The sequence below is a fragment of the Prinia subflava genome, chromosome 9 (assembly GCF_021018805.1).
Source record: "Prinia subflava isolate CZ2003 ecotype Zambia chromosome 9, Cam_Psub_1.2, whole genome shotgun sequence".
In the NCBI taxonomy this organism is placed as follows: domain Eukaryota; kingdom Metazoa; phylum Chordata; class Aves; order Passeriformes; family Cisticolidae; genus Prinia; species Prinia subflava.
The window spans coordinates 32,300,535-32,319,038 of NC_086255.1; the positions used below are offsets into that span (position 1 = coordinate 32,300,535).

General features: G+C 57.1%; 2 protein-coding genes across 5 annotated transcripts in view; one reads left to right on the forward strand and one right to left on the reverse strand.

The window, feature by feature from the left end:
• Positions 1–189: 189 nt before the first annotated feature.
• Positions 190–5,126, forward strand: LOC134554983 (C-type lectin domain family 2 member H-like). Of its 4 annotated transcripts, none has more exons than XR_010081357.1 (6): positions 190–1,679; positions 2,057–2,152; positions 2,255–2,433; positions 2,632–2,732; positions 2,822–3,956; positions 3,987–5,126. XR_010081357.1 is itself a non-coding variant. In XM_063406220.1 (6 exons), the coding sequence occupies exons 2-6, from the start codon at positions 1,373–1,375 to the stop codon at positions 2,934–2,936; spliced, it is 798 nt and encodes a 265-aa protein (XP_063262290.1). In that variant the 5' UTR covers positions 190–1,078; positions 1,305–1,372; the 3' UTR covers positions 2,937–5,126. The 4 variants fall into 4 exon arrangements, 3 of the variants coding, with proteins under 3 accessions (XP_063262290.1, XP_063262291.1, XP_063262288.1); XM_063406220.1 differs by having other exon boundaries at positions 190–1,078; positions 1,305–1,679; positions 2,822–5,126; XM_063406221.1 differs by having other exon boundaries at positions 190–1,010; positions 1,305–1,679; positions 2,822–5,126.
• Positions 5,127–13,381: 8,255 nt separating this feature from the next.
• LOC134554997 (early activation antigen CD69-like) overlaps positions 13,382–18,504 on the reverse strand; it is a 106,139-nt gene continuing 101,016 nt past the window's right edge. The window contains exons 2-8 of the mRNA XM_063406247.1: positions 16,168–16,258; positions 15,534–15,749; positions 15,037–15,414; positions 14,587–14,682; positions 14,306–14,484; positions 14,005–14,105; positions 13,382–13,915 (exon numbers count right to left, since the gene is read on the reverse strand). Of these exons, the coding sequence (XP_063262317.1) occupies positions 13,801–13,915; positions 14,005–14,105; positions 14,306–14,484; positions 14,587–14,682; positions 15,037–15,346 (801 nt within the window). The 5' untranslated portion in view covers positions 15,347–15,414; positions 15,534–15,749; positions 16,168–16,258 and the 3' untranslated portion in view covers positions 13,382–13,800. The remainder of the gene's footprint in view (positions 13,916–14,004; positions 14,106–14,305; positions 14,485–14,586; positions 14,683–15,036; positions 15,415–15,533; positions 15,750–16,167; positions 16,259–18,504) is intronic.

Here is an 18,504-nt window from a genome sequence, read left to right on the forward strand (position 1 = left end):
GCCTGTGCCGGGCTGAGAGGTGAAGCTGGCACTGCCCAGCCTGGAGAAGGTCCTTTCTGCAGCCCCTGTCACAGGGGAGCTTGGGCCTTGCTGCACAGACACGGCCGCTCATTGGAGCAGCTCTGACTCACAAATTTATTCTCAGCCAGGAACACACACTCGGAATCGCCACGGACAGGAACCCTGCAAGGAGGAGCAGAGGCAGCGCTGGTTCCCAGGGGAACACCTTGCCTGCCCAGGGGGAGGAGCAGAGGGACAGAGCGGTTCTGCTGGCACCGAGCACCTGGCCATGCCCAGCCCAGCCCAAGAATCCCTGCCAGAATTCACTGCAGCATTTCCCGGCCCCACGGCGGGTCCGGCTCGGCGGGCAGGCGGCTCCAGGAGTTGCAAGTGGGCAAAACGGGGCCGAGGGAGAGGAGGCAGGTGGTGCCAGTGGGTGAAATGTCTTTGCTGCGAGCTGGCAGGGAGAGGAGGAGGGAGCAAGTGGTGCCAAGGAAAGGGGAGAGAAAGCGGGACAAGGCTGGAGCGGTGGAAGGCGGCGGGGATGGCCATGGGGCAGGCGGGCATTTTGCTTTAGAGCTCTGTGGGAAGAAGGGAAGAACTGATAAATCCTTTCAGGTAAAGAAAGGTGGAAATAGAAGGTGGTGGAAACCGCCGAAAATTGGGGTTCATTGCATCTACCTGAACTGCAAATGGCCAAGCTGGGGACCTCGGCCCTGGCGGCTCCCCTCCCGAATAAAGCGCGATAGGAAAAAGGCTCCAAGAGCGCGGACGAAGCGGGGAACAGCGTCCGCTCTGCCGGCATCGGCAGCCGGGGTTGTCCCGCCCCTCGCCGCTCTCCCGCTCGCTGATTGGTCAAACCGAAAACTGCAGCTCCGCCCCCACAGCGGCTTTGAACAGGGGCGGGAGAGGAACGGCTGTGAGGAGCAGGGACCGGGACAGGGGAACTCCTGGGGTGGTCGCGTGTAGGATCGGCGTGGCGGCGGAGCTCGGAGATTGCCCCAGCACAGGTGGGACCCACGCCCTGTTGTGCACGGCTCGGGGCTCGCTGCTAGCGCAGGGCCAAGGGCCGGTTCAGGTGGGTTCCCTGTGCCGGGTTCCCCCGTGTCCCCCCGGCGCTGAGATGGCGGAGGGAGCGGCTGCCCGCGCTCTCCTCCGTGCCCGGCTCGCTGGGGACGAGGCGGTGCCGCAGCAGCGATGGCTCATCCCGGCTGCTCTCGCTGGGACACAGGGGCTGCTCCGTGCCCACGACACTTCCCGGGCCTGCGGCCCCGGGCAGTGACCTCTCCTCATGTCCCTTTCAGTGTGCCACCAGCGTGGGTGTGAAGCTGTTCCCGAGGCCGATCTCCGAAAGGCTTTTCCAGCACTCCTGATGTCTCCGGAGCAAGGGGCTGTTTGTTCCCAGCACAGAGATGCCGGCTGTGAGCTGGAGGAGAGTGAATTGTGCTCCCATCATGGAGTTGTGAAGGAGCTCCTGCATCTCCAGGAGGCACCAGCAGCTGGGGTTCCACACTTGCCTGGGGTGCAAGAAGCCACTTGTCATGAGCAGGGGGATGCCACTTGTGAACATGCAGGGAGTGAAGATGTGGAGAGTGGATTCTGCAGCCGTGATGGGAGTGTGAGGGAGCCCCTGCATACCCAGGGCAGGAATGTACACAGGATCCTCAGAAGCTTCCCAGGTGAGTGCAGGGCCAACCCTGTGGCCTCCAGGGAGGGCACAGTGTCACCTCCCAAGGACAGGGCTGGCAGGTGTGTGGCTATTTCCTGATGTATGGAGTCCTCATGTTCTGCTCCTGCCCATCAGTGCCTGGAACCAACACCCCAAGCTGCCTCCAAGCCTGTGCAGTTCTTCTGCTGCAGCCTGTCCCTACCCCTGTGTCCCTGGCTGTCCCAACCCTGTGTCCCTGCCCCTGTGTCCAGGCTCTTGGCTCCCTGGCTGCCAGCTGAGTGTGTTGCACACTGGCTGAGGGCTCCCTCCTGTGCTCCCTGGCCATTGGCTGAGCACATTGCAGGGCCGGCTCTGGTTGTGGCAGCCAGCAGCTCTTTCCTGCTCCAGGCAAGCGGTTCAGGTGCCGTGCCGTGCCCGTGTTGGTGCTGGTTGTGCTCGTGTTGCTGGTGCTGGCTTTGGCGGTGGCCTTGGCTGTGCAGTCAGGTAAGGGAGGGGCAGCAGGCTGGGCCCAGCCCCTCGGGGCAGAGCGGGCTCCCTGCTCCCTGCACAGGGGAATCCTCAGAGCTTCTCCTCTTCCCCCTGCAGCCCCAAAGCTTCCAGTCACGCCTGCGACTCCGCTCTTGGTTCTGGGCCCTCACCCTGGCTGGGTTGGATGCAATGGAGTCTGGTACTACTTCTCCAGGGATTCCAGCACCTGGGAGCAGGGTCAGGAACGGTGCTCCGAGCTCGGGGCCTCCCTGGCCATTGTCAAGGATGAGGACCTGGTGAGTGAGGGGCTGTGGGTGCTGTGGGGTGTGTGAGGGGAGCCTGGGGGTGCTCGTGGGCTGGGCTGGGTGCTGGTAGGGCTGGGGGTGCAGCCCTGTTCCAGGGCCCTGCAGGGAAGGAGCCCCGGCGTGCGGGGGGAGCCCCGGGCACGTGTCCCCCCGAGGGGCCGGGGCAGCTCCCACTCCTCTCCTGGGCAGGGTTTGCTCTTCCGCCTCCGCGGGAACGTCGATTACTGGCTCGGGCTGCGCAGACGGGGCCAGCGCCTGCACTGGGGGGACGGCAGCAACTTCAGCTCCTGGTGAGTGCCGGGGAGCCGGGCAGGGCCTGGGGGGACAGGGCCACAAGGTGTCCCCTGGCAACCAGCGCTGGCTCTGCTCCTCCTTGCAGGGTTCATGTCCTTGGCGATTCCGAGTGTGTGTTCCTGGCTGACAATAAATTTGTGAGTCAGAGCTGCTCCAATGAGCGGCCGTACCTGTGCAGCAAGGCCCAAGCTCCCCTGTGACAGGGGCTGCAGAAAGGACCTTCTCCACGCTGGGCAGTGCCAGCTTCACCTCTCAGCCCGGCACAGCGCTGTCTATGGATGATGACCATTTGTGTGAGTTTAGGTTTCAGGCTCTGCCAGAGTCTGTGTCAAAGACAGGGGAGCAACTTTCTCATTCTGGGCTGGGAAAATCTGAAGGATGAACCGAAACAATCCTTGCATTTCCCCTGCTGTCTGTGCGCTCCCGCGGCGCTGCGGGCGCTGGTTCCCCCCGTGTGCGGTGGCAACAGAGGTGGGGCACAGGCGCTGCCTCTCCTTTCCCTCCCCCGCCCCACTCCGCCACTTTTCTTTCTCCTCCCGCTCGAACCTGGGCAGAGCCGCCTCGAGACAGCTTGTGAGGCTGCGGGAGGTGCTTGTTTGAAATTTCAGGTGGAGCTTTTTTACCGGGAATGGGGCCTGGTTTGCCCCATCTCCCGCAGCCCCGCGGAGCTGTGGCCGTGCGGGGCGGCCCTGGGGCCCCGAAGCCGCTGCTGCAGACACGGCAGGGCCGAGCAGCGGCCGCTGCGGCGGGAGGAAGCTTTTCTTTTCAGAGGAAAGATGTAATAAACATGGGATAATTCATGTTAAAATATATGTATATGTATATAGTAAGATATGTCTATAGGAATAAATAAAACTGGCAAATCCGGGCTTGTAGCAAATGCGCTTTAGGACAAACAAAAGCTGCTGCCAGGGATTCAAGGTGGAACTGGAGACTCGAGAATCACCGACATTAACAACAGAAAGAGGGATGGACTGACCCTCCTGGGCGATGGGGGCTGTAAAGTGCCCGGCCATCAGGAGCTATATCGATTTAGCAGCAATATCGAGAAGATATTGCTCTCTATTCACTGTCTCATCTCTCTACTCACACTTTTTTGAGAGACTGAATCTTCCCTCGAAAAGCCCTGTTCAGCAGACGAGAAGACAGGAAGAAACCTGTGAGGAAAAGAAGAAAGACAAAAGTCTATGTGGGTCATGGGAAAAAATAAGTGTATATAAGTGTATATAAGTGTCTATAAGTGTATATAGGTGTATATAATGGGACCCCAAAAAGGGATGAATTTGTGAACAGGGGGCACTATGGTGCAATAGAGGCCATAGTTTAAGTTCACCCAGTGCCCATTCCCGGGTCTCGACACTGAACTTCCAATTGCTGGCTTGTCCAAAATTTCTGTATGTTGATTCTTTAATTAATAAAAATTGATTTATTAATTGGGAATTAGCTAATATTTATAACAGATGATTTGGTTTTTTGTTTGAGCTTTTTCCTCCCACCCTCCCTCAAGAATTTTCTTGTGAAGGCATCTCCAGTTCCAGAATTGGAGCTTTAAATGCCTGTTTATGATAGAAGAAAAATGATAAGAAGAACAAAAAACATATAAGCAGCCTTTGTTAAAAATTTTGCAGATAACATAAGAATTATTAAGAATTCTATATTGTAACTAGCAGCTATGATTTTTAAGTGTTAGCTTTTAAAGATATTTATTAATGCTATATTCATTATATAGTATGAATTGACTGATATGATAAAGTTATTGTCATGCCATATGGCCTCTTTTTCTTGTGTGTGTTGTTTGTTTATCTGCCTGTGGCACACAGGTCACTCAAGGATTTTTTCCTTGTCTTTGTGGGAAATATGGTTATTTAATTCATGTTCTATAAATAATTATAGATTGGGAACTGTGATATATATTGTATAAAGGTATGTGTGTGTCTGCTCAACCCTCACGTTTCACGAACTTCTGTAAAGCACCTCCCTGATCCTCCGGGTTCCAAAAATAGAAGGTGAGAACACGAGGCGCTGATGACTTACCCCTGCCTACGTGCAGCTAAACTCATCGGGACTTGCAACGATCAAACGCTACCGTGCCAGCAAGGACTTATATCGGTCATCACACACCTACTCAAAGCAAGGACTAACTCTGGACATTAGCATTTGAATGTGCCCGGGGACCCTTTTGGGATTTAATGTAAATAAAGCTAATGGCCGATGATTAGAGAAACAATGGGAGGAAGGTTGCCGAAGGGGAAGTTAAGGGTATTTAAGTTGGGCCTTTAGGTGGGCAAATTTGTGAACCCGGTTAGATACACCGACTGCCAGGTCCTGTGTATCTAGGGTCACCCTTGGCTCAACTTTTCCCGGGAGAACTTCGGTCAAGTAAGTTTCGCTGTTTGTGGGGTTCGTATTGTTTTGTTTTTATTGTTTGAAATTGTTATAATTTGATTCTAAATTTTGTAATTTGGATGTTAATAAACCAAACTATTGAATTTGGCAATAAATTTGTCCTGGCATTTATAACATCTTTTAGCTATTCATATTAGTTTTTGCATTTGTGATTTTTTAAAGTATTTTCAGATTACCAGAAAAGGTTATGTGAGTTTGTAAGGATTCCTCTTCTGTCGCTGTGGAATCCACCTTTTCTAGGAGGCTGAAATCTGATCTTACTGTCCTGGAGTTAACCCCTCCTTTGACTCAAACCCTAAAATTCTGCCCCTTCAACACCCTCGAAAACCCCACAACGTGGCCCCTGTGATTTCTCTGTTTTTCTGCCCTTTCCATTCCCCTGTCTCCTCTTCCCTCCACACCTTCCTCCCACTCCCCAGTCCAGGGGGGAAATAAAAATGGATCCTCGTGCTTAACCAAAGAGAGACTTGTCTCCTCAGTTTCCTGCCGGTGCCTGTATCTCTGGACACGATGGTCTCTGCTGCTTTGCCATGCAACACCTGCCCTTTCCAGGATTTCCCCAGCAGCTGTAAATTTACTCACACAGTGTCCCTTGGCAGGGAGAAATGAGCCAGACAGGCCCTGAGGGTTCCCTTGCTCCATGGCCAAAGTTCCTCTGGAGGGTGGCAGGGAGCATTTCCTGCAGGTGAGCATTGCCAGGCCAAAATGATGGTGGCTGCTGAGGCCGGGGCTGCTTTTGTGGCCCAGAGGCCTCGGTGTCTCCTGCTCAGTGCCAGCAGTGTTCCCTGGTGTTTCTGTGTGTCCCAGCTGGCTGGGAAGGCGGGCTGGGAGGGGGCCAGAAGGGCCCACAAGGCCACCAGCCCCTCTTGTCCTTGGGCCGTGCAGGGAGGAGCTGTGGCTGCAGTGTCCTGCCCGTGGCACGCAGTGTGCCAGGCACACGTCCCAGGGACGGGCACTGGGGGCTCAGACAGCGCTGGCACAGACACGGCTGAAGGGCTGCCCGCAGCTCCTGGGCCAGGCCTGCTCTCAGCAGGCACCTGGAGATGCTTCAGCCCGGACAGAGGCCACCACCAGCCCAAAAGCAGCCCAAGGAACAGCTGGCACTGCCTGGCCATGGCAGCTCGGGCTGTTTGCAGAGGGGCTCAGACAGCAATTCCCGCTTCCCACCTCCCACAGCTCCCCCACAGCTGCCACGTGTGTCCTGGCCACCCCAAATCCCCTCCCTTGCAGCCTGAGGGCATCATCCATCAGCAGCAGAAAAGCCAAGGCCATCTTCCCTCACAGAAATGAAATCCCGAGCAATAGCCCTTGGAGAGGCCTGAAAATCAAAGGTTCAGGTGGGATGAAGTTTTGTTTGGGTGAAGTTTGCAGTTTTTCAGGGAGCCCGCTGGAAGTGCAGAAGTGATGGGAAGCTTTTGCAGGTGGGTCCCCCTGGAGGTGTGCTGAAGGCAGGGATGTGCATCCCTTTGCTGAGGGAAAAGAACTTGCAGAGGCCACTGCGGAGGCTGTGAAAGGAGCTGAGCTTCTGCAGGGAGAGCTGTCCTGCTGTGGGCACAGGAGCTGCCTCAGCAGGGGCGGGGAGCACCTCCGGCCACCGCCTGCTCCTGCTTTGGAATCTCAAAGGGAGCCCGAGCTCGAGGGGTGAAATCAGCTGAATTCCAGGCACCTCTGTCAAGTGAGCCCAGGGACATCGGTGGGGCTGGGGGGATGAGGGTTTGAAAGAGCAAAATCTTTGAAATATGAACCTGTCCTTGTCCCGATGCTGCTGAGCTTCCGTGGAAGCTCTGCCGGTTCCTGACACAGCTGGCATTCCAGCGGCAGCTCTGCATGGGAATATCCACGCTCCAAGCCTTTCCCCAAGGGTCAGAGAATAACAATGGCAGGGAGTGAAGGAGCCTTGTGCAGGGGTTGTTTAGAAATGGAGGGTGTTAAACCAGGTTCCTTTCAAAGCCATTGAAAAGCCATGACAGTGACATTCAGGCACTGCAATTCCTTTGGGAAATGTCCATTTAGGGTTGATCCACCCTGCCAGAAGCTGTTTATCTGATGGTCAGTACATGCTGGGATCAGTGCAGGGCCATCCCCTCAAGAAATGCATGAGCCAAACCCAGCACCCAGAGGCAAAGAGAGGAGTTGAGCTTCGAGAGCTGCACAGATGAAATCCCAGGGATGTGCCTGGAGCACGGCCCTCCCCAGCAGCTTTTCTTACAGTTCCATTTTAAAAAAGGTAAAAGCTGGTGCTCAGTGCTTTGGGATGTGTCTGGTAACTGCGGAGAGGAGGAGCTCCCTTAGTGGAACTGAGGCAGTGGAGTGCCACGAGCCTGCAGCCAGATTGTTTCTCGGTCAGCTTAAATCCAATGTGGGGGTTCTTTGTTGCCTTCTGGTTGTTTGTTTGTTTGTTTAGTAACCTTACAGAGTCTACAAGTGAAAGAAGAGGACAGAAGTTGACTGGAGCAGCACTGGCACAGTAATTGAGAGTTTACTCTTCCTCTTCTCCTTTTAAAAATATAGGTAGACAACATGAACTTTTAAATGTCTTTGGTTTGCAAGAAAGACTCTTTTTTCCCTTTCTTTAGAAGAGATATGCAAGTCCTATGACCCTGGGCCAATGCTCACTGCATTTTAATTACATTTTTACAATTAAACAAGGGACTGATAAGATTGACAAGGAAGAGACAACTCAGGAGCTCGCTAGGCTGCAGCCTCTAAACTCTTGGGGTGATGCAAAGAGCAGTAGGCTATGAAGACTGTTTTCCAGTGAGAGATGAATCCATAATAACATGCTCACGGACAGAAAAGTCACTTCTGATGAGCCACTTGTTCTTTCCTGAAGTGCAGGAGCTGCAGTGTTTGACAAAGCCTGGGCAGAAGGATGAAGAATATTCCTGTCAGATTTCTCCTTCTCTTCTTGTGGCAGCAAGAGAAATCCATCCTCTTGGAGGGTTTTGCTCCTCGGTGCCAGTGTGTGGTTTAGAGATAAAACAGCAGCCAGGAGCGTGAATTATTGACCCTGCACTGCCCCCTCAGACGGGTGAGGTGTGACTGCTGTGCCGGGCACTGGGGCCAATACAATTCCTGGCAGTGGCACTCGGAGCTTGAACGTTTCGGAGTCACCGCTGGAGACTCAGCTCCCTCTGTGGCCAAAAGAGCGGGAGACACCTTCCTGCAGGAGGTGTCTGCAGGGAATGCTCTGCCCGAGCCGGCTTTTCTCTCCTGCCAGCTGAAGTCTTGCCTCTTCACGGCCAGAGCACGCAGTGCCCCCCGGGTTTTGCCGCTGGGAGCACTGGAGGAGATCCCGGGAACACGGGGAGGGAACTGGGAGCACAGAGAATCCCGTGAAGGAGCTGGGAGGGACAGTGGGAGCAGCGGGAGTGAACAAGAAGGAGCACGGGGAGGGATTTTAGGAGCCCTGGGAAGGAATAGTGCTCCCAGTTCCTTCCCAGAGCTCTCAGCATCCCTGCCGGTGCTTGGCAGTAAGAGGGATACTGGGAGGGAGCTGGGAGGGAACTCCTCCCCACTCTGCAAGGTGCAGCAGCCCCGGTGTGACCAGTGAGGAGGGGGAAGAGCCCCCAGTCCCTCCCCAGTGCCCTCAAAAAGGGGCCTACGAGAAGAGAAGGGATTTTAATTGAGGGGGGGAATTTTTTTTCTGACTGTGTTTCCACTGGGGAGGATCCCCCTTCCTGTATGATTTGAAGGGTCTCAGCATAAGGAAAACACACCTTTTTTATAATTCTGGGTGTCTCATTTGGCGGGTAATAACTGCATTCCATTACTTTCATGTTTAAATGGAAAGAGGATACCTTTATCATGCTCTACAATGGGTTTGAATTGAGAGAAAAAGCCCCATTTTCATCATCTGAATGTTCAAATTGAGGGCACACACCGCTGTCCCTGGTTTGAAAGGGCTTCCCTTGAGAGGAACCTCTTCATGTGCCATTAGAAGAGTTCCATCGAGGAAGACCCTCCATTTCAAAGGAACATCAGAGACAGAAAAGATGTCCAAAAGCCTCCAGAATGTAAATTAAGAAGGAAATCGAGGTAAATTAAGAAGGAAAGTGCATATCCCCTCAATTTAGGAGACTTAAATAAAGGAAATCCTCGACACACTTTTTCTACAGGCTTAAATTTGGAGGAGACCATCCTTATGCATCATTTAGGGATCTAAATCGAGAGGTAACCTCAGTTTCCCCCACGATTTAAGGGTTGGCGCATTAAGATATTGGAAAAGAACTGTGAGGCGGCGCTGCGCCTTTCGCGGCAGCTCCGGAGGAGGGGCCGGGCGGGGCATCCGACACCTCCCAAACCCCGCTCCGCCCGCACACCCACATCGGCTTGGAATTGCAGCGGCAGGAGCCAAAGCCGGAGTGTCCGTCCGGGAGCGGCGAGAGGGCAGAGCTCGGAGATTGCTCCAGCACAGGCGGGACCCGCGCTCGGTTCTGCTCCTGATGTCTCCGGAGCAAGGGGCCGTAAGTTAGAAGCAGAGAGATGCCGGCTCTGAGCTGGAGGAGAGTGAATTGTGCTCCCATCATAGAGCTGTGAAGGAGCTCCTGCATCTCCAGGAGGGACCAGCAGCTGGGGTTCCACACTTGCCTGGAGTGCAAGAAGCCACTTGTCATGAGCAGGGGGATGCCACTTGTGAGCGTGCAGGGATGAAGCTGTGGAGAATGGATTGTGCAGCAGTGATGGGAGTGTGAGGGAGCCCCTGGGTCCCCAGGCCACATCAGCAACTGGCAATGCACACAGAAGGATCCTCAGAAGATTCCTGGGTGAGTGCAGGGCCCACCGTGTGGTCTGTAGGGAGGGGACAGTGTCACCTCCCAAGGACAGGTCTGGCAGGTGTGGGGCTTTTTCCCCATGTCTGGAAGAGTCCTCGTGTTCTGCTCCAAAGAAGTCCAGGAAAGGTGGGCATGGTTCAAAGCAGAGGTCTTGAGGGCACTGGACCAGACTATCCCAGTGTGCCGAAAGGTGAGTTAGGAGGCAAACGTGCAGCCTGGATGGGCAAGGAGGTTTTCAAGGAACTTACAAATAAAAGGAGGATGTATCATCTTTGGAAGGACGGTCAGGTTTGTCAGCAAGTATGTAAGGGGGTAGCTGAAGTATGTAGGAGAAAAAATTGGGAAGCCAAAGCTCAGTTTGAACTTTATTTGACAACTTTTGTAAAAGAAAAAAATGTTTTTACAAATATATTAGTGGTGAAAGGGAGGGTAAAGGCAGCTTGTGTTCTCTTTCAGATGAGGAGGGAACTTAGTAAGCACAGATGAGGAGAAGGCAGAGGTGCTTCACAGCTTCTTTGCCTCAGTCTTTATTGGGAACCTGGCTTGTCCTCAGCTCACCTGTCCTCCTGGGTTGGGAGATGGCGTCAGGGAGCAGAATGGTCCCTCTGTTCTCCAGGAGGAGGAAGTGAGAGAACTGCTGAGCTGCTTGGATATCCATAAATCTCTGGGCCCAGATGGGATCCATCCCAGGGTGATGAGGGAGCTGGCAGAGGAGCTTGCAAAGTCCCTCTCCATAATTTACCAACAGTGCTGGCTGACTGGTGAGGTTCCAGATGACTGGAAGCTGGCCAGTGTTACTCCTATTGAGAAAAAGGCTGGCAAGGAGGACTCAGGAAATTAGAGAGCAGTTACCTTGACCTCAGTACCGGGTCAGGTCATGCAGCAGTTGATGCTGATGCCAGCACACAGCACTCACAGCATGGCCAGGCTAGCAGAGCCAGCCAGCATGGCTTTAGGAGGGCTGGGTGGTGTTGGACCAGCCTGGTCCCTTTCTATCCCCAGCTGAGCCGCCTGGTGGATGCAGGCAAGGCTGTGCACGTTGTCTGTTTGCACTTCAGCAAGGCCTTGGACACTGTCTCCCCTAGCACACTCCTGGAAAAGCTGGCAGCCCACGGCTGGGACAGGAGCGCTCTGTGCTGGGTTCAGAACTGCCTGCATGGCCGGGCCCAGAGCGTGGTGCTGAAGGTGCTGCCTGCAGCTGGCAGCCAGGCACCAGGGCTGTTCCTCAGGGCTCTGTGCTGGGGCCAGCTCTGTTCACTGTTTTCATTGGTGACATGGATGAGGGGACTGAGTCTTTCATCAGGAAATTTGCAGATGACACTAAGCTGGGAGTGTGGGTGGATCTGTTGGAATGTAGGGGGGCTCTGCAGAGAGACCTGGAATGGTTGGATGGATGGGCAGAGTCCCAGAGGATGAAGCTGAATAAGTGCAAGTGCCGAGTGCTGCATTTTGGCCACCAGAACCCCCTGCAGTGCTCTAGGCTGGGGACTGTGTGGCTGGACAGTGCCCCTGCAGAAAGGGCCCTGGTGTGCCCTGGTGGCCAAGAAGGCCAAGGGCTCCTGGCCTGCATCAGGAATGGTGTGGCCAGCAGGAGCAGGGAGGTCATTCTTGCCCTGTCCTGGGCACTGGGGAGGTCACAGCTTGAGGGCTGCTCTGGGCCCCTGAGTTTAGGAAGGACCTTGAGAGGCTTGAGGGTGTCCAGAGGAGGGCAAGGAGGCTGGGGAAGGACTTAGAACACAAGGCCTGTGAGGAAGGACTGAGGGAGCTGGGCTTGTTTAGCCTGGAGCAAACGAGACTCAGAGGTGACCTCATCACTCTCTACTGTTGTGGTGTGGTTTTTGTTATGCTCCTGTACCTTTGAATGTGCTTTGTAAGCCCCTTTCTTTGTAGTTTGTCAATACCCTTCATGGTTTATTCCAAGCCTCCGATCCTTGGTTGATCCCTCGTTCTCCTCTCCTTCACCGTCTCCTCAATCTCCCTAGAACCCTGTGCTTTCTTCTGGAAAGTTCTGTGCTACTCAATGTACCATTGGTGAAGTGGAGACTGTGTGCACCCACCATTCTCCCTGGCTGGTTCAAGTTCTGTCAGCCCAGCCCAGGCTCCTCCCAAGCTGTTTTGTTCTTGCTTGCTGGCACCCGACTCCTGCCCTGTCCCCTTTCCCTGCCCCGCTCTGCGTGGGCCCTGTTGGGGGTCCTGGCCCTGCCCTTGGTTCCGCTGGGATCCGGTTCTGTGCTCTGCTGTCCCAGTAAGCGATTGCTGGAGCGGCAGGCGAGCCCCGCTCTGTCCCTGCCAGGCGCCCATCACCGGGTGCCTGCTCGGCTGTCCCAGGGCTCCGGGGCGGTGCCGCGGCCCCGGCGGGAGCTGGGCCCACGGGAGCTCCTGCGGCGCTGCTCTGCCTGCGGGAAGGCGCGCGGCGCCGGCCATCGGACACTGCCGGAACGGGGTCGGACCGGGGGGTGGCCTCTTTGTCCTGGCAGCCAGGGACAGAAGGAGAGGACACCGTCCTGAGCTGCAGCAAGGGAAAGGTAGGCTGGATGTTAGGAAGAAGTTTGTTACAGAAGGGGTGCTAAAGTAGCGGAATGGTGTGGCCAGGAGGTGGTGGAGTGACCCTGCGGGGATGTGTTTGCAAACAGTGTGGATGTGGCAGTGAGTGCCGTGGTTTAGTTGAGGTGTTAGGGCTGGGTTGGAGTGGATGAGCTTGGAGGGGTCTTTGCAAGGCAGTGATTGTGTGATTTTGTGACTGTGTGATTTTGTGACTGTGCGAGCGCGGGCAGGCGCTGCCTCGGCAATGTCAGGGCACGGGGGACAGAGGGGAAGGCGGCAGAAGGAAGTCGGCAGCCCCCCCTGAGGCAGCAGGGCCCTGTCCAGCGGCAGCGAGCCCTGAGGTGGAGCAGAAGTGACGGCGGGTGCCACCTCTGCTGGGGCTGCTGAGGAGAGGAGAGGATCACCCCTGTCCCAAAAAGGCCCCACACTGGAGAAGCTGGTGAAGAGCCGCAGCCCTGAGGAAGCTGCTTCTTGGGGTGGGCTAGGCCTGGCCAGATGCCCGCTGCCAGCAGAACCGCTCTGTCCCACTGCTCCTTCCCCTGTCCAGGGAACGGAACACATCCGGAAAGGCTCAAGGGTCTCCATGAAGGCAACAAGAGATCTCTCAGCCATCATGGGCATGAGAGGCCTGGACTGGGCAAATTCATTGAGTTTATTAGCAAATAAATCAGAACAAGGGGATGAGAAGTTGGTCGGATCCTAAAGATGAACCTTCCCCACTCTGTTCTCTCCTTCCTGGGCTCCACTTGATCCTCGATTCCCTCCCTCCTCTCCACACAGTGCACAGAGGGATGGGGCTGCTTTGGTTTGAAGGACAGGTGTCTGCTAAAGAAGGCAGGAGCCTCCCTTGCAATGGAAAATGTCAAATCCTTCCCTCCAAATGATTCTCATATGAAATGAAGTGGTTCTCAAGCAAAGACAGGAGAAGAGGAGTAACAGTTCTTTACTGGGACGTAGCACAAAGCAGACAGAAAAGCCCGAGGGCGGCATTAACAACAAACAGAGCCCAAACCCAGCCCCAGGCGCTCTCGGCCGCAGGCACTGTCCCCTTGGCTGCAGTTCCCGCACCGCCGGCAGGGGCGCTGGTGGCTGCCCTTGGAGCTGGGGGTGTCATGGGGGCAATGCCCTCCCTGCAGGCAGCACCGGGGCCAGGAGGGATTGCAGAGACTTTTCCTTTGGACACCCAGCCCGGCCTTGGCAGTGGCGAGGAACAGGCACGGAGGTGACCCTGAGAGTGAGGGCAGGGCACAGGCTGCAGCTGAGCAAGGACAGCCTGTGCCAGGCTGAGAGGTGAAGCTGGCACTGCCCAGCGTGGAGAAGGTCCTTTCTGCAGCCCCTGTCACAGGGGAGCTTGGGCCTTGCTGCACAGATACGGCCGCTCATTGGAGCAGTCCTCACTCCGGAATTTATTGTCAGCCAGGTACACACACTCAGAATTGCCAAGGACAGGAACCCTGCAAGGAGGAGCAGAGGCAGCGCTGGTTGCCAGGGGACACCTTGTGGCCCTGTCCCCCCAGGCCCTGCCCGGCTCCCCGGCACTCACCAGGAGCTGAAGTTGCTGCCGTCCCCCCAGTGCAGGCGCTGGCCCCGTCTGCGCAGCCCGAGCCAGTAATCGACGTTCCCGCGGAGGCGGAAGAGCAAACCCTGCCCAGGAGAGAGGAGTGGGAGCTGCCCCGGCCCCTCGGGGGGACACGTGCCCGGGGCTCCCCCCGCACGCCGGGGCTCCTTCCCTGCAGGGCCCCGGCACAGGCCTGCACCCCCAGCCCTACCAGCACCCAGCCCGGCCCACAAGCACCCCCAGGCTCCCCTCACACACACCACAGCACCCACAGCCCCTCACTCACCAGGTCCGCATCCTTGACAATGGCCAGGGAGGCCCCGAGCTCGGAGCACCGTTCCTGACCCTGCTCCCAGGTGCTGGAATCCCTGGAGAAGTAGTAGCAGAGCCCATTGTAGCCAACCCAGCCAGAGGGACAGGCCAGAACCAAGAGCGGAGTCGCAGGTGTGACTGGAAGCTGTGGGGCTGCAGGGGGAAGAGGAGAAGCTCTGAGGATTCCCCTGTGCAGGGAGCAGGGAGCCCGCTCTGCCCCGAGGGGCTGGGCCCAGCCTGCTGCCCCTCCCTTACCTGACTGCACAGCCAAGGCCACCGCCAAAGCCAGCACCAGCAACACGAGCACAACCAGCACCAACACGGGCACAGGATGGGACCTGAACCGCTTGCCTGGAGCAGGAAAGAGCTGCTGGCTGCCACAACCAGAGCCGGCCCTGCAATGTGCTCAGCCAATGGCCAGGAAGCACAGGAGGGAGCCCTGAGCCAGTGTGCAACACACTCAGCTGGCAGCCAGGGAGCCAAGAGCCTGGACACAGGGGCAGGGACACAGGGGTGGAGACAGGCTGCAGCAGGAGAACTGCACAGGCTTGGGGGCAGCTGGGGCTGTTGGTTCCAGTCACTGATGGGCAGGAGTAGAACATGAGGACTCCACACATCAGGAAATAGCCACACACCTGCCAGCCCTGTCCTTGGAAGGTGACACTGCCCCCTCCCTGGAGGCCACAGGGTTGGCCCTGCACTCACCTGGGAATCTTCTGAGGATCCTTCTGTGTACATTACTGCCCTGGGTACGCAGGGGCTCCCTCACACTCCCATCACGGCTGCAGAATCCACTCTCCACATCTTCATTTCCTGCACGTTTACAAGTGGCATCCCCCTGCTCATGACAAGTAGCTTGTTGAGCCAAAGGCAAGTGTGGAACCCCAGCTGCTGGTCCCTCCTGGAGATGCAGAAGCTCCTGTACAACTCCGTGAAGGGAGCAGGATTGATTCTCCTCCAGCTCACAGCCGGCATCTCTGTGCTGGGAACAAACAGCCCCTTGCTCCGGAGACATCAGGAGTGCTGGAAAAGCCTTTCGGAGATCGGCCTCGGGAACAGCTTCACAGCCACGCTGGTGGCACACTGAAAGGGACATGAGGAGAGGTCACTGCTGGTGCCGGCCCTGCGGGACACCGAGGCTCAGGAAGGCGCTGCCAGCTCAGCGCCGCCCTGGCCCCGCTCCGCGGACGCTGCGGCAGCACCTGCGGAGACAAGCGCGGCCTCCGGGAGCTCTCCGGTGCCCGCAGCCGCGGCCCCTGGGGCTCTGCAGCCGCTGCAGCCCAGCTCCGTGCCGGGACAGGCGGGGACAGCGCCTGCGAGCTGCCGGAGGCGGGCACAGGACAGCTGCGGCTCGGAGTCCGCCTGCCGAGGGCAAGAAGCAGCAGCCCCGCGGTGCTCACGATTGTCCCCCGCATTCCCTGCGAGAGGGAGAGAAGATCGCTCCTGTCGCGAAAAACCGCGCTAAGAAAAAAGGCCCCAAGCCGGAGAAGCTGATGAAAAACCGAAGCCACGAGGAAGCTGCTTCTGGGCGTGTCAACAGTGAATTACGTCAGGGAGTTCGGGTGTGGGCTGTGCAAACCGCTGTGCCCCTTTGCTCCTCCCTCTCGGCAAGCAACAGAACAGAGCATGAAATGCTTGAGGATGGGGGAAAGGCCAGGCACCGTCTGAGGTGCCCGGGAGCTGAGGCACGGACGGAGCTCCCCTGAACGGCACCGATCGGGGTTCCCGGGAGTGGATGAAGTGACGGATCCGGGCACGGAGGAGAGCGCGGGCAGCCGCTCCCTCCGCCATCTCAGCGCCGGGGGGACACGGGGGAACCCGGCACAAGGAACTCACCAGACCCCTCACAGCTCACCGCGGTCCCGTCCGTCCGTCCGTCCGTCCGTCCGTCTGTCCGTCCGTCCGTTCGCCCGCCAGAAGCTCCGAGCTGGGGCACAAGCAGCCGTGACTGCCGCGTCGGAGCTCCGGACCCGAGTGGGGCGGGGCTCCCGGTGCTCCGGTTTTAAGGCCCCATGTGGGGGAGGGGCGGATTTTTGCGGTTCTGTCCAATCAGTGCGCGGGAAAGCAGCGAGGGGCGGGGCTTGGCCCGCGGCCCGGGACCGGTGTGTCACACCAGGCATTAGTTCCTGTGCTTGCACCGCTCCAGGGCTGTACCGATCCGGGTGCCCCGGGAGCTGAGGAGGAGACAGAACCCCCCCCTGCCCCCGATGGTGCCTGGAGCGAGGGGATTGCCCTCATTACACAACAAGCTCAAAGGGGAAATTCAAACTGCCCTGGGCTCTTGGAAATCTTCAGGAATGGGTTGGAGGGTGAGACTTGTGGACTGTCCTTAGATGAGGAAGAAGAACAACTGACACGTGCTGAGGAGGAATCCCACTTTTGGCATTGGGTACCTGACCATGAAAAAGGATCTGTCTGTCTGTCTGACACGAAGGATGTGACTGTCCTCCTGTGGAAGGAATCCCAGGCTGGAGCAGGACAAGGATTTGTCTCCCTGAGGGAGAAGCAGGGACGTGATGTGACTGTAACTCCCATCCCTCTGTGTCGCTTTGTGGGCAGGAAAGAGGGAGGAAATTTGGGCTAAAGTGAAGCCCAGGAAGGAGAGAACAGTGTGGTGAAGGTGCATCTTTAGGATCTGGTGTACTTCTCATTCACTTGCTCTGATTTGTTTGACAATAAATTCAATTAAAATTAATTTCCCGCATCCCAGCCTGTTCTGCCCGTGACAGCTGAGAGATCTCTCGCTGCCTTTATGGAGACCCTCGAGCCTTTCCTGATGTGTTCTGTTCCCTGCCCAGGGGGAGGAGCAGGGGGACAGAGCGGTTCTGCTGGCACCGGGCACCTGGCCATGCCCAGCCCAGCCCAAGAATCCCTGCCAGAATTCACTGCAGCATTTCCCGGCCCCACGGCAGGTCCGGCTCGGCGGGCAGGCGGCTCCAGGAGTTGCAAGTGGGCAAAACGGGGCCAAGGGAGAGGAGGCAGGTGGTGCCCGTGGGTGAAATGTCTTTGCTGCGAGCTGGCAGGGAGAGGAGGAGGGAACAAGTGGTGCCAAGGAAAAGGGAGAGAAAGAGGGACAAGGCTGGAGCAGTGGAAGGCGGCGGGGATGGCCATGGGGCAGGCGGGCATTTTGCTTTAGAGCATTGTGTGGTGAAAGGAAAAACTGTTAAATCCATCCAGGAAAAGAGAAGACGAATGACAGGTGGTAAAAATCGCCGATAATTGGGATTCATTTGATTTGCCTCAACTTCAATGGTCCCACCGGCGGGCATCACCCTGGCGGCTCGAGTCTGGAAAAATCATCGTCTCCTCTAAGAAAAATGAGAAAACGAGACAGAGCAGCTGGGGAAGGAAAGCAGAGCCCGAGGGTCTCCGAGCCCCTCGCTGCTTTCCCGCTCGCTGCTTGGACACAAGCCGCTGATTGGCGGCTCCGCTCTCCCAGGGGCTTTAAAACCGCAGGGGCGCGGGGGGCTCAGGGTGGGAAGGAGCTGCGGCGGAGCTCGGAGATTGCTCCGGCACAGGGGAGACCCGCGCCCGGGTGTGCCCCGGCTCAGGGATCGCTGCGGGCCGAGGGGCAGGGGGCGGTTCAGGTGAGTTCCCTGTGCCGGGTTCCCCCGTGTCCCCCCGGCGCTGAGATGGCACAGGGAGCGGCTGCCCGCGCTCTCCTCCTTGCCCGCCTCGCTGGGGACGAGGCGGTGCCGCAGCAGCGATGGCTCATCCCGGCTGCTCTCGCTGAGACACAGGGGCTGCTCCGTGCCCGGGACACTTCCCGGCCATGCGGCACCAGCAGTGACCTCTCCTCATGTCCCTTTCAGTGTGCCACCAGCGCGGGTGTGAAGCTGTTCCCGAGGCCGATCTCCGAAAGGCTTTTTCAGCACTCCTGATATCTCCGGAGCAAGGGGCTGTTTGTTCCCAGCAGAGAGGTGCCGGCTGTGACCTGGAGGAGCGTGAATTCCATGCTGTTCATGAGCTTGTGAGGGAGTCTCTGGATGACGATGCGCCAACAGGGAATATAGTCATAAAATTCTCGGGTGAGTGCAGGGCCAATCCTGTGGCCTCTAGGGAGGGGACAGTGTCACCTCTTAAGGACGGGGCTTTCACTATGAGGCTGTATCCTGCTGTCTGCAAGATCCTCGTGTTCTGCTCCGGCCCATCACTTTTTGAAACCGACAGCCC

Excerpts from the sequence above, each read along its gene's own strand:
- LOC134554983 (XM_063406218.1), top strand. The coding sequence starts at position 1,292 with ATGTCCCTTTCAGTGTGCCACCAGCGTGGGTGTGAAGCTGTTCCCGAG. Across the intron at positions 1,680-2,056 it reads GATCCTCAGAAGCTTCCCAG|GCAAGCGGTTCAGGTGCCGT; the intron begins GTGAGTGCAGGG and ends TTCCTGCTCCAG. Across the intron at positions 2,733-2,821 it reads GGCAGCAACTTCAGCTCCTG|GGTTCATGTCCTTGGCGATT; the intron begins GTGAGTGCCGGG and ends TCCTCCTTGCAG.